The 14036-nt window shown below is 49.6% G+C and overlaps 2 protein-coding genes across 5 annotated transcripts in view; one reads left to right on the top strand and one right to left on the bottom strand.

Moving 5' to 3' along the window:
- Positions 1–909: 909 nt before the first annotated feature.
- syap1 (synapse associated protein 1) lies at positions 910–5211 on the bottom strand. The gene is made up of 9 exons (XM_028961639.1): positions 4865–5211; positions 3802–3920; positions 3637–3703; positions 2820–2893; positions 2604–2743; positions 2102–2241; positions 1950–2008; positions 1715–1859; positions 910–1622 (listed from the first exon to the last, which is right to left on the bottom strand). Exons 1-9 carry the CDS (start codon positions 5052–5054, stop codon positions 1495–1497), a joined length of 1062 nt encoding a protein of 353 aa, XP_028817472.1. The 5' UTR covers positions 5055–5211; the 3' UTR covers positions 910–1494.
- A 1276-nt stretch (positions 5212–6487) lies between these two features.
- Positions 6488–14036, top strand: part of shroom2a (shroom family member 2a) — a 28957-nt gene continuing 21408 nt past the window's right edge. For all 4 annotated transcript variants that reach the window (XM_028961632.1, XM_028961631.1, XM_028961630.1 and 1 more), the window contains exon 1: positions 6488–7462. In XM_028961632.1, the coding sequence (XP_028817465.1) occupies positions 7307–7462 (156 nt within the window). In that variant the 5' untranslated portion in view covers positions 6488–7306. The remainder of the gene's footprint in view (positions 7463–14036) is intronic.

Raw genomic sequence — 14036 nt, 5'->3', positions numbered from 1 at the left:
AAGGTTGCCGTTTCTAATCCCGATCTGCCACTGAGCAAAGCACCGTCAGTAAAGTAGCTAGTGGTGTTTGAATCTGGGACTTTGTGGCATTTACTAGACGCCCTTATCCAGAGCGACTTAGTCAGTAGTGACAGGGACCGTCCCCCCCTGGAGACACTCAGGGTTCAGTGTCTTGCTCAGGGACACAATGGTAGTAAGTGGGATTTGAACCTGGGTCTTCCAGTTAATAAGCGAGTGTGTTACCCGCTAGGCTACCACCACCCTTGTGGCCTTCTGTCTTGTAGGCGGGTATCTATCCCACTAGGCTACTACCAGCCCTACAACTAATTTCCCAGCTCAATTCAGCCAGAGACCCAGTTGGCTGTTTAGAAATCAGTCAATTTTAAATGGAACTTTACTCCAGCAGTTCCTCATTTGAATAATAATCCCGGCCTTTCATCACTACCCCCTCACTACGACCCCTAAGAGGAGAAGAAGTCTCAGGTTGCATCAAGCATCAGGCAGGCGCCGAGGGATTCCGGGGGGGAAGAAGCGAAAGAAACGGGAGTCTCAGAAGGGGCCAGCATGTCTTCACAGATCCAAAGGCGCTCTAATTAGGCCGAGCCTAATAATCTCTCTGCTATTCCCGACAGCAATCAGTGATGCACATTACCCATAATGCAGTTTGTGAGGCAGTGGTGAGCTGCAGGATACACATGCCCCCAATCTGCTTTCACAAATAGGAGCCCATAATTCCCCTCTCTCTCTGGACCAAGACTCATAAATAAGATGAGAGGCGACATCCCTCGTCCCAGCAGGGCTCTGTTCTTCTTGACCACAGACCGTGAGGACGAGACACAAAACCCTGATTCAAAATAATCACCTTATATTTTATATTAAAAATGCAGTCAACGAAGACAAAAGACAAGAAAGGGAGAAAATGCACAATTTTAATGTTAATATACAGGATCTGTTATAGGGATGTACATCTCTCAGTTCAATAAAGGAATTCCATTCCCTCTCGAATAATATACATTAAAAATCGACATTAATTATGAAAGCTCTTCTTTATATGATTCCACTTCGCCACAATCAACAGCCACCGATGTATATGCCTGGAGAGAAAGAATACACACAGTAGAATAAAAAAAAAAGAAAAGAACCCATAAGAACGTTGCTGTCGAGAGTGACGGAAATGAAAAGTGTGCATGTTACTGGCTGAACTGGGACCTGAGGACACGCAGACGCTGCTACTGGACCAACGTCCTCCTGCCTAAGACACGACTTCCACGTACTTCACTTCTCGAAACTTTTAAAATACGCGAACTGCCCTTTGGCACTGTGCCTCTACTGAGGGGGAGGCGTGTCTTTTACAAGGCTCCTCCCCCTTCTTCATTACACACACACAGATAAAGAACGTTTAGTAGGTCCTGAGAGGACATTCTGGAGAGAAGAGCTCCCCCACAAAGCGGGAGGGAAGTGACAGTCCATTCACGTCTCTGAAGGGAATGCGATTTAATCGTCTGCTTGTAGCATCTCCTCGATCTCCTTGTCCCAGTTGTCATCACGGTTTTCAGCGTCCGCCACCACCTCGTACTCCTGGAGCTCCTGCTGAAGTTCCTTCTCCCAGTCGGCCGCCTCCTCTGACACAGAAAGAGCGAGAATGTTCCACCAGGAACTTCAGCCTCCACTGGTGATCACTAAAGCACACTGGCTATAAAGTGCAGGGCCTTACCTTCTTGAGGGAACGCTCCATCCTTCTTGTCCAGCACCAGCTGCTCCATACCCTTCCTCAGGTCCTCCTGGTTGATATGGCAGGCATCAAAAGCGTCGCTCACGAACTCCGACACCCCCGGGCTGGTGGAGATTTCCTCCTCCTCCTGCACATCCAAGAAAAGAATCAACACACATTTCCATCCAGCGCTCCACTGGAAGGAAGCACGTATTGAAGTGAAGGCCAGGGTGCTGACCTCGTTGGACTTTGGTTTGGTGTTGATGGTGGTAGGAGGGGTTTTTGGTCTGATGGTTTCTGCAGAGGGCAGAGGACATGTCCTACACAGTTAAGACACCGAAAGCGGTCACGCGAGGTTACATCGCCAGCGAACAGACAGCACATCAGCACCCTTCATGTGCTCCGATCCCGAGCTGCCGCCGCTCTTCTCCTCTTCCTGCTGCTGGGCGGCCAGGGCAGTTAACTGGGCAGACTGCTTAATGAGGGACACTCTGTAGAAATAATTCCTCCAAAACACCTCTTCCTTCACACTGAGGGGGGCAAAAATAACGAGAGATTAATAACGTGATTTTTTTTGTGATGCGCAGCAGTATTTAACCATCACCCTTGGTGAGCATTGGGCAGCCATGACAGGCGCCCGGGGAGCAGTGTGTGGGGACGGAACTTTGCTCAGTGGCACCTTGGTGGCACTGAGGTGCCTCTGAGCAAAGCACCGTCCCCACACACTGCTCCCCGGGCGCCTGTCATGGCTGCCCACTGCCCACTCAGGGTGATGGGTTAAATGCAGAGGACAAATTTCACTGTGTGCACCGTGTGCTGTGCTGCTGTGTATCACATGTGACAATCACTTCACTTTACCCGCCAGGTGTGGAAAGGTGTGGAAAACACTCACTGTTTGGGCACCAGGTCAAAGCGCATTCGGTTCAGCAGTTCGTCCTCCTGCAGCATCACTAGGGCGATGGGGTACATCTGATCGAAGTCGAAGTGAAACTGCACACCGGTCGGAGGGTCCCGCAGGAAGTTCCTCTTGTCCTACAGTAAGTAAAGTCATGGTCAGATGTTATATGTACAAGTTACCTTACAGCAGATAATCCAGGTGGAGACTTACTGCTGATAGGGCCAAGATCTGCTGCTGGATGGTCTCTTCTTCATTATAACCGACCCACGGTGGAACGGCAGCGTCTAAAAAACAACAAAGACTGAAGTTCAGCAAGTTTCAAACATTGAACTTACATTTACATTAAAGGTCCCATGACATTAATTTGATTTTTGCTTTTACATAGGTCCTAATACATTTCGTAAAGAGACTTCAGATATTTTCAGCCGAATTTTGCAGAATTACAGCCACTTTGATTTCCCAGGATGCACCATTTCGGTGTCTGTAGCTTTAAATGCTTATGAGGAGGAGGGAGGCGGGACGAGGAGGTGAGCGGCCTATAAAAGTTGAGGGGACATTCGCACCATCAACACCATTCACCAACCACAATGTCTGGTACAGACAGGAAGTCGTGTCGGCGTTTTTCCAGAGAAAATTCAAATGAACCCACTGGTTCTTCAGAGTGCCGTGTGACTGAACTAAAAATCATCCAATTCCTTATTTGTGGGAGGGACGGGAAATTCACTGGGCAGTAAAAAGCATGAGAAACGGGAGGTAACAGTTCCCCTTATGACGTCATAAGGGGACAAATTTCAGATCTGACCGTCTGAGCTGCCGCTCTCTGACCATAACACTCATTACACCTATCGCCATTTCTAGCCACTGCAGGAGCATAGACAGGCTGGGGGAACCCGTATTGATGTTAAATCATCTCACAAAGTGAATTTTTCATAATAGGGGACCTTAAAATGTCTTGCTGAAGGATACAGTGGTAGTAAGTGGGGTTTGAACCTGAGACTACCACCACGGGCTGCTTCACCGGTCTCACCTGTCTTTTTTGCATTCTTTTCCTGGACAAATTTCTCCTGCTCCTTCTGAAAGTCTCCCAGGATGGTCTAGGGGAGGGGAAAAAAAGAGCAGAGCACAGGAGCTTCGGGTCAGAACCGAGAGGCGTGACATCGGCCGTACTGCGGGCCGCGGCCGGTCAGCGCACCTTGTCGATGATGCCGTCGATCTTGCCGTCCTCGACGCTCCTCTTCAGGCTCTGCGCCGTCTCTGCCACCGACTCGGAGATCTTCTTGGTCGCTTCGCTGGCGAAGTTCAGCAAGTAACCTGGACGACAGCAAGGCGATTAGCCGCCTGGTTCTCCGGGCAGCGCCCGTTACTTTACTTTACTTGGCAGACGCTTTTATCCAAAGCGACTTACAAGAAGACACCAGCAATTCTCATCCAGTTTCTGTTGATTGTGAGTCACAAAACTAAGAGCCCTGATAAGGCCCAACTTATCAAGAATAGAACATGCTGGGGTTAAGTGCTAGACGTTGTTTTTTTTGTGTGTGTGTGCGTTAGACTGCTTTGAAATACTTTTTAAACAAGCGAGTTTTCAAATACTTCTTAAAGGTGGTGGTGGTCTCGGCTGGTCGAATGGAGCAGGTCAAGTTGTTCCACCAGCCAGGGACAACGAAGGAGAACAGAGTCGATTGGGATCGGAGACCCCGTGAAGAGGGAATTTTCAGTTTGCTGAGATCTGAGAGGGCGTGCAGGAGTGTAGCTAGGATGCACTTCCGTTTACAGCCCTGTGGGCAGCATCAAGGATTTAAACTGGATGCGAGCAGCTACCGGGAGCCGGTGGAGAGAGGTGGGAAGAGGGGTGACATGTGGAGGGGTGACCATCTGGAGTGGTTTTAGGGTGACTGCAGAAGCTCCAGCCAGGAGAGAGTAACAATAGTCGAGTCTAGAGATGACCGTTGCCTGGACGAGGAGCTGCGAATCTTGCGAATGTTGGAGATCGCAGCAACGTGATGGTTCAGACTCGGTTTGAATTGAGGGGAGTTGTCGCCCGGAAAGATCAGATTCTCGGTTTTGGATAAGTGCAATTGGATCCATGCCGATATGTCCGAGAGACAGGCCCTTATGCTCGTTATGTTAACCGGCGTGCAAAATTGTTTCTTCGCATCCACAGTCGAGGCGCCAGGTCGAGGCTAGCGTGTTCGTGTAGCGGCTAGCCCGGCCGTTTACACCTCCTGAAGGCGCCGATTAAAACGGGGTTCACTCACCGCTCAGTCCCGTCGCCTGCTGTGGAAGTTGTGCGCGACTGTCGCTGGTTTCGTCCCCGGGCGAACGTGCCTCGCCTTTGTTTACTTCTTCAGGCTGCCGCACGTCAGCCGCCAGCTTCTCCGCCACGTCCTCTGCCTTCGCCGGCGCCGCGTTTTCCAAACCCAGCCACGTCCCCCAGCCCTTAAACATGTTGCTTTCGAACCGGTCGCGGCTATTTTAACAAACGTAAAACAAAGCGTTACGTCACGTCTACAGTCAGAGGACAAACTTCGCCATGATTCCACCCCCCGAAAACGTCAGATGTGGGTCGCCTTTCCACTTCCGCGTTTGAGAAGCGCGCCGCTCGGTTTGACCCTCCGGCTTCCTATACAAGGTTGGCCGTCACCATGGCAACAGTGCACGAACTTATTTCGAGATTCAAGTTTGGTTTATTGTCAGCGCAACAGTATACACAGTATACCGTGTATTTAAATAATATTTCACACAGACCCCCCCATAGTGCAATCATAAAATATATATATAGATTTTATGATTACACACACACAGTACAGGCCAAAGGTCTGGACACACCTTCTAATTCAATGTGTTTTCTTTATTTTCATGACCATTTACGTTGGTAGATTCTCACTGAAGGCATCAAAACTATGAATGAACACATGTGGAGTTATGTACTTAACAAAAAGTGGAGACCTGGCCTCCACAGTCACCGGACCTGAACCCAGTCCAGATGGTTTGGGGTGAGCTGGACCCCAACAAGTGCTAAACACCTCTGGGAACTCCTTCAAGACTGTTGGAGAAGCATTTCAGGTGACGACCTCTTGAAGCTCATCGAGAGAATTGCCAAGAGTGTGCAAAGCAGTAATCAGAGCAAAGGGCGGCTATTTTGAAGAAACTAGAATATAAAACATGTTTTCACTTATTTCACCTTTTTTTTGTGACTAGAACATACTGTACAGATCTCTATAAAACAAAAGTAAAACCTTTCTGTACAATGAACAGGACATAACTGGACATCATGTAGGATGTGAGCAGAAGTGTGCATAATGAATGTTATCAGGTGCAAAAATCTGGAGGTGTGTTGTTGTTGAGTTTCCTACTTTTTTCACACACAACGTTGAACACATCAGTAAATAAAAAAAATCTGTCATTAGTAATTTAAATTGGTCTCATCATTGTATGATCACTTCTTCAGTTCATCACTTCTTCCTTCTGAACGCCCCACAAAATACATCGATCGTAGGTCCGTTTTAAAAAACGTAGTATCACGGGAATATTGCTGATGTTCAATATGAACCCAGACTCCGAAGATGTAGTTGGGTTACAGTTACATTTATCGTATTAGAAGAAATATGGAAGAAACGCGTTGCGTAGAAGACGAACTTACGGCCAACGTTTGTTTCTCAATGCTTTTGAATTATCAGACAGAATTAGAAAAAAAAATAAACGATCGGTCCAGTTATTTATTGACTGATTGTATTTTATAGCATCTTTAATCCCGACTTTGTTCTGGAAGCGAGTCGGTCTGAGTGAAACGCCGCCTCCCGCGGCCGGCAGGGGGCGCCCGAACGCCGCGCCGCTCTGGACCCGTTCCCGGTGGAAGTGTGTCGGATCACAGGTACGCCGCGCCTCCGCTGGCCGCTCCAGGTTGCGGATCTTAATCCGCTGCAGACGAGCCGCGGGCACCCGGCGTGCTCGCCTTGCCCCGCCATCGGTGTCGCGCTGGCCGCTTTCAAGGACGCGGACTACCGAGACGCAACCGGCGCTGCTCGGGCGCCGTTCTCCCGAATGCCCCGTTTTTTTTTTTGTTTTTGTTTTTTACTTTTCCCGACTTTAAAAGTCTATTTTATCGGACAAAGGAATCGGCTCCGGGGTCTGGAAACCTCTCGAACTTTCGCCGGTCCCCGGTCCGCCTCTGTCGCGATCGGCTTTTGTGGTCAGAAATCGCCGCACGATGCCGCGCCGGGTTTGTCACCCGCGACTAGAACCCTGACCAGAAACTAGCCGTTAGCCGGCTAGTTCGCCCGGGGTCGAGGGTTTAGTGACTTCATTTTATTCCATTTCGTGTGTGTGTATATATATATATATATATTTTATAAGCTTTTAAAAGCCCGACTCAAGCAGCTCCGAGCCGCTCCGGCTCCGCTTCTGGCTCCACAGGTTGCCGCGGGGCTCGACATGGCTCCGGACGGGGCAGGAGGAAGAGCCCGAGCCCGAGCCCGGCCGTGAGAGTCGGGGCTCCGTCGCGCTGCTCGCCCCCTCCGGCCGACAGCATGCCGCACGTAATACCGTCGCGTAATAGCATTAAGGGTCTGGAGGGTGAGCAGGTGCCGCCGCAGCAGTAGTCGCCGCCGGAGACTCCCTCCCTCTCAGCTTTGTTGTTCGGTTTAAAACGCACTTTTTTAAAAGAAAGAAAAAAAGAAATAAAAGAAAAAAACGAGTTTATGGACGCCGTGGAGGAGAGCGGCTTCCCGGAGCCCCGGCAGGCCGCGGCCGGGGAGGGCTGGAGGCTGGTGGACGTGCTGCTGACCGGCGGGGCGCCCTGGGGCTTCACCATCCGGGGAGGGGTGGAGTACCGCGAACCCCTGCTCATCACCAAGGTACGGCGGCCTCGGCGCACCCCGCACACCCACCAAATAAATACATTATTTAATAAACGTGAGTGAACAGGGACCTGATAATGGAGGCGCGCAGGTGCATCATGGGAAATTTAGCCAATCACATGCTTTCCATGACCAGGATACAAACACACACACACACACACACTAGGGTGTTAGTAGCCTAGTGGGGTAACACACTCGCCTATGAACCAGAAGACCCAGGTTCGAACCCCACTTACTACCATCGTGTCCCTGAGCAAGACACTTAACCCTGAGTGTCTCCAGGGGGGTCTGTCCCTGTAACTGCTGACTGTCCCTGTAAGTTGCCCTGATTAAGTGCGTCTGGTGAATGCTGTAAATGTAAATGTAATTCATCCTCATTCCTTTTACGTTGCACCTCCCTGCCCGTGTGGGAGTGTGAACCAGAAACAGGATATCCCGCCTCTCTCTCCTCTCACCTCCAGCTGTGTGATGTCACCTCCTTCGTAAACCTGTCCCGCCGGGTCGGCTGACTGGACGCCCAATCCCCCGCGAGCCCCGGTCCTTTTGGCCGGCGTGAGAACGTTCAATAAGAGACCAAAACCCTGTTTCGAACACTTATTGTGCAAGAAATAGGAGGCATTGAGGCAAAAATGTCGCTGGACAGAATTCAAGCAAAGTCCCATCACAGTCATCTTCATGGTTTTCAGAGTCCCTTTCATCTTGTTTTAAGTGGAAATGGATTCGTGGTGAGACTTCGTAGTTTGGAGACTCTACCGGTTAGACTAATTTATCAGCATTATACCAGACACCCTTATCCAGAGTGCCATACAACCAGTACTGACAGGGACAGTCCCCCTGGGACACTCAGGGTTAAAGTGAATTGTCATTGTGATACAGTGAAATGTGTCCTCTGTATTTAACCATCACCCTTAGTGAGCAGTGGGCAGCCTTGACGGGTCTGGATTTAGGGGACAGTGCATTTGCTCAGGTCGGGATTTGAACCGGCAACCTTCTGATTACGGGGCCGCTTCCTTAACCGCTAGGCCACCACTGCCCCGTGTGTTAAGTGCCGTGCTCAGGGACACGTTGGTTATTAAATGGGGTTTGAACCTGGGTCTTCTGGTTTATAGGTGGCTGTCTCCCACTTACTACCATTGTGTCCCTGAGCAAGACACTTAACCCCGAGTGTCTCCAGGGGGGGACTGTCCCTGTAACTACTGATTGTAAGGACGTCTGGTAAATGCTGTAAATGTAAACATGGAGACGAGGATTAGAACCGTCCTGGATGGACTCATTAATCTGGATTTCAGAGCCGCTGTGGGGAATCGAGTCCTCCGCGTCCCCAAACGCTGTGAAGTTGGTGTGTGGGGGGATTAATGTTCTACTCTGAAGGACCTTGCTGGTGACGCTCCTGGAATGAAACGGGTCTGTTTGCAGGCGGCCCGCCGCGGCGAGTCCGAAGTTCAGCTGCGCCGCCGTGGGGGGTGGCGAGGGGGGGGGGGGGTGCTTTGACCACCTCCGTTCGGGTTTTTGGTGGCATGTGACCCGAATGAGCAGAATTCCTGCCATTCCTCTGCCGAGGAGTTAATGTGTGCGGCGCAGCGGGGGTCCGCGCCGCGCCCCGGCCGGTACGTTGTTCGCGTGGTCCGGAGACGACGGAAATTTGGCACGCCACGAGGCTCCTGGGGACATCGTCACACCTGATTGCTGGGTGAGACGGTTCGTCTTGTACTTTTCCCTCACTTCCATTACCGAGAACTGCATTTCTGGGTTGAAAGTCTGGTTCTTTGCATCTTCATCCAGACCACTGCGTTGGTTCCACCGTGGAGCCGCGCTTGTGGCTCCCTAATGGTAGAAGGAGCTACAGCCTGATGTTAGAGAAGCTCCATTCGAACTTCTACCTTCTCCGTACGCTTCAGAAATGCTCCCACTGTCCTGAAGCTGGAGCTGGAGTCTGGACGGATAAATGAACGTAATGCGAAGAGATGTTTCATGTTGGGACATTCTAAAATCTCTCCTGTTCACGGATCAAGCCTGGTCCTAAATTTCACGCAAGTTCTCTTTTAGTCTTGGTCTAGGCTTGCTCCACGAATCCTTGTCTCCGGCCCTTTTTACACACGGCCGTCCAGCCCGTTCCCTCGTCCGGTGTCCAGCAGTGCTATCTGCTGCATGAACTTTCAAAGATCAAGCTGCTCAGTGCTACGGTTGGGCCGGTGTCAGGGATATACATTTCTATCCACCCAACCCAATTTGACAACAGTCAGCGTGAAAATGTTAAATTAGCCGGTTTTCTATGGAGAAGCAGGTTGGGAAAAAGGACTCTCTGTATCTCGCAAATATCATTTTGAAGCTCTGATTGGCACGTGCTGCATTTATTAATTGGAAAAAAAAATAACCCAATACAAAGGCTGCAACTAACAACTATTTTGATAGTTGACTACTCATCGGCTGTAATCGATAAGTCATCGACTAGATGGATTATAAATTGCGCAATCATAAAATGGCTCCTATTTAGCTACCAGATTATATATTTAACAGAAGGTTGTTTTTTTGTTTTTTTTTTTTAATTGTGTGGCAAATAATAGATGAGAAAACACTCAAAAACATATATTTTAATACATTCTTGCAAAGATCAAGCACATTAGCAGAAGAAAACCAGGCAAAAAAAGTTTATTCATACTATGAAATACCAGCATTTCAACGTGGTTTTGGTCCGCAGATATTCCCCGCTGCATATAAGTTTCGCCCCGATTGGGTAGATGGAATGGACAAGAAAAGACCTTGCCAGGTTTGACAGTGTGGGAAAATTGTGTCATTTTGTGTCTCACCATTTCAGTGTTTTTTTTTTTTTTTTTTTTTTTTTTTTTTTTGCATTTAGAGCGTTTAATACGCGATTATGCCTGATTTGGGCCACCATTCCCCATTCTTCTACTGGTCGCTGAATGCCATGGCTTATTCTCACCAGAGTGCGATGTATTGCCGATCCCAAGTCTCCCGGACATTCCGAGATTATCCCTCGTATTGATAGTGGCTCCCTGATGCCCGCAAATTGAATATTGACCACAAAGCTGTGCAGGAAGTAGCTTTTTAACAGATTTGTTGCTCGGTGCTTTTTTTTGGGGGGGGGGGTAAATTGTTCAGGGGGCCGGAAAAGTCACTGGCAAGAGAGTGCACTCGAGACTAGGGCTGCCACTAATGATAATTTTTTTTATTTATCGGATAAAAATAAAAGCATTCATTGTCAACCCCTTATTCAAAAACTGAACTAAAAATCTTTAAAAAGTTCACGAACCTGCTGCTGTTACATGAGCTGTTATAATAATAATAAAATAAAAATGGACTAACACGAAATACATGCACATGTATGCCTTACATCTGCCAAATATAGACTTTTTTTTTTTTTTTAAGTGCCACCTGAGCTGCCGGAACAATAAAAAAAACAACAATACAAATCAGAAAATTTTACAAGATTTGTTTGAATGTCAGAACAGAATGTGCAGAAAACAGCCGCTTATATGGTGTTGATGTGGCAGGGATAATGGAGGCGTGCAGGTGCATCATGGGAAATGTGCCAATCACATGCTTTAACCATGACCAGGATACACACACACACACACTAACAGGGTGGTAGTAGCCTAGCGGGTAACGCACTCGCCTATGAACCAGAAGACCCAGGTTCAAACCCCACTTACTACCATCGTGTAAGACATGAAATTAGTTGCCGACTCTTTTAGTACTCGATTTTACCGATTTAATCGATGTGTCGTGGCAGTACATTTATAAAACGGGTTACGTGGTGGCATCGTGGGGTTGCGTTAACCACGGCCACTCCTTGAGCTGAAAGCCGTGGTGCTTTTGCTGGTCTGAAATCAGTATCGCGCTGCGACACAATAGAATTATATACTCATGATGTTATGGAAAGTCTTGGCGGTCCGAAACACACGCAGCGCGTGTCGAACCCCGACTACTGCGCGCTGTGACGTATTTTTCGTGTTGAAACACACACAAAGCAGGGATGGAGGAGAAGCTGATCTTACCAGTCTCCGAGTGTCCAGAGGTCCACGTCTTACTGCTCGTTGTTCCCACGGACGAACGAGACATTAACTCCTGTATTTGACAGGGTGCCTAGCGGGTAACACACTCGCCTATGAACCAGAAGACCCAGGTTCAAATCCCACTTACTACCATCGTGTCCCTGACCAGGACACTTAACCCTGAGTGTCTCCGGGGGGGACTGTCCCTGTAACTACTGGGTGGTAGTAGCCTGGCGGGTAACACACTCGCCTATGAACCAGAAGACCCAGGTTCAAATCCCACTTACTACCATCGTGTCCCTGAGCAAGACACTTAACCCTGAACGTCTCCAGGGGGGGACTGTCCCTGTAACTACTGATTGTAAGTCGCTCTGGATAAGGGCGTCTGTAAAGAAAACATGATGTGAGGTAATGTAGAAGATTTATGGGCTGCATTGTGATAGTTGTAATTGAATCGTGAGAGCGTTGAAGGTTCACGCCTCAAAATGTTTTTATTTGTGACATGTTGTTTCACCTTTACCAAATACCATGTTAATACCACAATGCCGGTTGATTATGTTCATTCCGTCCTTCAGCATTAGAGGAGAGCGTCTCCACAATTTCAACTTGCCCCGATGGGCTGATGAGCTGGCGGCACCAGGAGCACGAGAGGAATGTTGGAGTCGCACCGGATCGCCCGAATGTGCTGAATTATGCCTGACAGGCCCGGGCATCTGGGATAAATTTAGCCGGGATTACAGGAACGCGGCCCGCGGAGAGGACAAGATGTTCTACCCGGCTCCGCCGAGAACGCGCCACCGGGCCTCCCTCGCTAATCACACGCACGCTTTTATACCGCGAGCGGCGAGCAAGCGGTCCGGTGCGCCGTCGCCGGACGTTCCTTCTCCGCTCGGCTCGCCTCGCACATGCGGCTCGCGTGTCCGTCTTTGTCCGGGGTCCTGTTACTAGGACCGGTCGGCCGGCGGAATTACAGGCTTTGTTTGTTATTGGCCCCATTTTATGGGCCCTCTCTGGCACTAATGAAAGAAAATAGAGACCCGGAGGGCCGAGGGCCGGAGGTTCAAACAAAAAAGCCGGCGAAAAAGAACTGGAACCAATTAAAATGCTCCGCATGCCTGTCATTCCGCGAGTTTCTCCGAAGGTCTCCGTACGCTCTGTTTCAATAACATTTACATTTACAGCATTTACCAGACGCCCTTACCCACAGCGACTTACAATCAGTAGTTACAGGGACAGTCCCCCCCTGGAGACACTCAGGGTTAATTGTCCTGCTCAGGGACACGATGGTAGTAAGTGGGGTTTGAACCCGGGTCTTCTGGTTCACAGGCGAGAGTGTTACCCACTAGGCTACGAGTGATCCCGCGTTACCCGCAGCCTCCTCCCTCCCCCCGGACCCGTCCCGCACGGTAAAGAGTTCTGCCGGGTGGATGCTGGTCCCCGGTGCTGAGTAAACACGATGCCAGGCGGTGATAAAACGGGCCGGGTGTAAATGAGGGGTTACCTTCGGTCACGGTGTAAGGTCAAGTTTTTTTAAAGGGTTAAAGGATGGCGGGTGGGGGGGGGATTTTTTACTTTACTTAGACGCTTTTATCCAAAGCGACTGACAGTAGGAAGACGCCAGCAATTCTCATTCGGTTTCTATAGATTTTGGGCTACAAAACTGAGAGCCCAACTTGTCAGGAATAGAACATGCTGGGGAACTGTTAAGTGATAGACAAATTTTTTTATTTAATTTAAATTTTTAACATTTTGTGCATGTGCGTGTGTTAGCGTTGGACTCGTCTGAAATACTTTTTAAACAAGTGGGCGTTTAAATGCTTCTTTTTAGAGGCCTGTGGGCTGAACACAGACGGTTCGGTTTTTGTGGTGTTCGTGGATCATTTCGAAATGTCTGAACTAGGGGTGTTAATACCGTTCACCTAGTGAAACGTCAGCTGGGTGACGTGAGGGCTGGCGTCGGGGCAAATATGTGCCTTTTGGTGTCCCGTTGCTTCTCCGAGCGCTGCAAGTTGTCTGTAAAACGTATTTTTTGCAGTAGGAAAGCTCGGCGCCCCGTCAGCACACTGCACAGGACGTCTGTCAGCGTGATGCATTCTTTCCCGAGCGCCACGTCCTTCCCTCGCCTCCTGCCGAAGATCCTGTTCCATTCTTCTCCATCCTTCCAGCGGCACCTCGCGTCCTTCTGAAAACATGGGCCGCCGGCGTTCTGCAGTCCCGTGTCCACAGCGTGTCGTGGTCTTCTGGTTCATCTCCAGCAACTGGGACCAGTGTTGCCCAGGGAGCAGGACGGGCTGTAGGGACCTTCTGAGGTTTTGGGTTGAGAAGACGGAAGGTTCCACGCGAGAACTTCATGTGTAGCGGGGGGTGGGGGGGCTGGAAGGACTCTTGGAACGCCGACCAGAAGAGAAACGTGGGCCAGATGAAGAACGTACGTTTCCGGGCCTCTCTCAGTGGTGGTTCCATTGTCCTCCTCCACTTTATTTCCCCGAACTTCAGCGTCCTCGCCGAGTCTGTTTTAAATTAGCACCGGGGGGGTTGTTTTAAGTGTGGCTTATTGA

Source organism: Denticeps clupeoides, chromosome 19 (genome assembly GCF_900700375.1).
Source record: "Denticeps clupeoides chromosome 19, fDenClu1.1, whole genome shotgun sequence".
NCBI classification, from domain to species: domain Eukaryota; kingdom Metazoa; phylum Chordata; class Actinopteri; order Clupeiformes; family Denticipitidae; genus Denticeps; species Denticeps clupeoides.
Note: the sequence above shows the minus strand (reverse complement) of the source record. Positions and strands in the feature narration are given on the sequence as shown.

What these genes read in the sequence shown, in the direction of transcription:
- syap1 (XM_028961639.1), bottom strand. Translation starts at nt 5,054, where the DNA reads ATGTTTAAGGGCTGGGGGACGTGGCTGGGTTTGGAAAACGCGGCGCCG. An exon ending in GCAGGCGACGGGACTGAGCG is followed by an intron (nt 3,921 to 4,864) that starts GTGAGTGAACCC and finishes GCTGTCGTCCAG; the next exon opens with GTTACTTGCTGAACTTCGCC. An exon ending in TGGAGCGTTCCCTCAAGAAG is followed by an intron (nt 1,623 to 1,714) that starts GTAAGGCCCTGC and finishes TTTCTGTGTCAG; the next exon opens with AGGAGGCGGCCGACTGGGAG.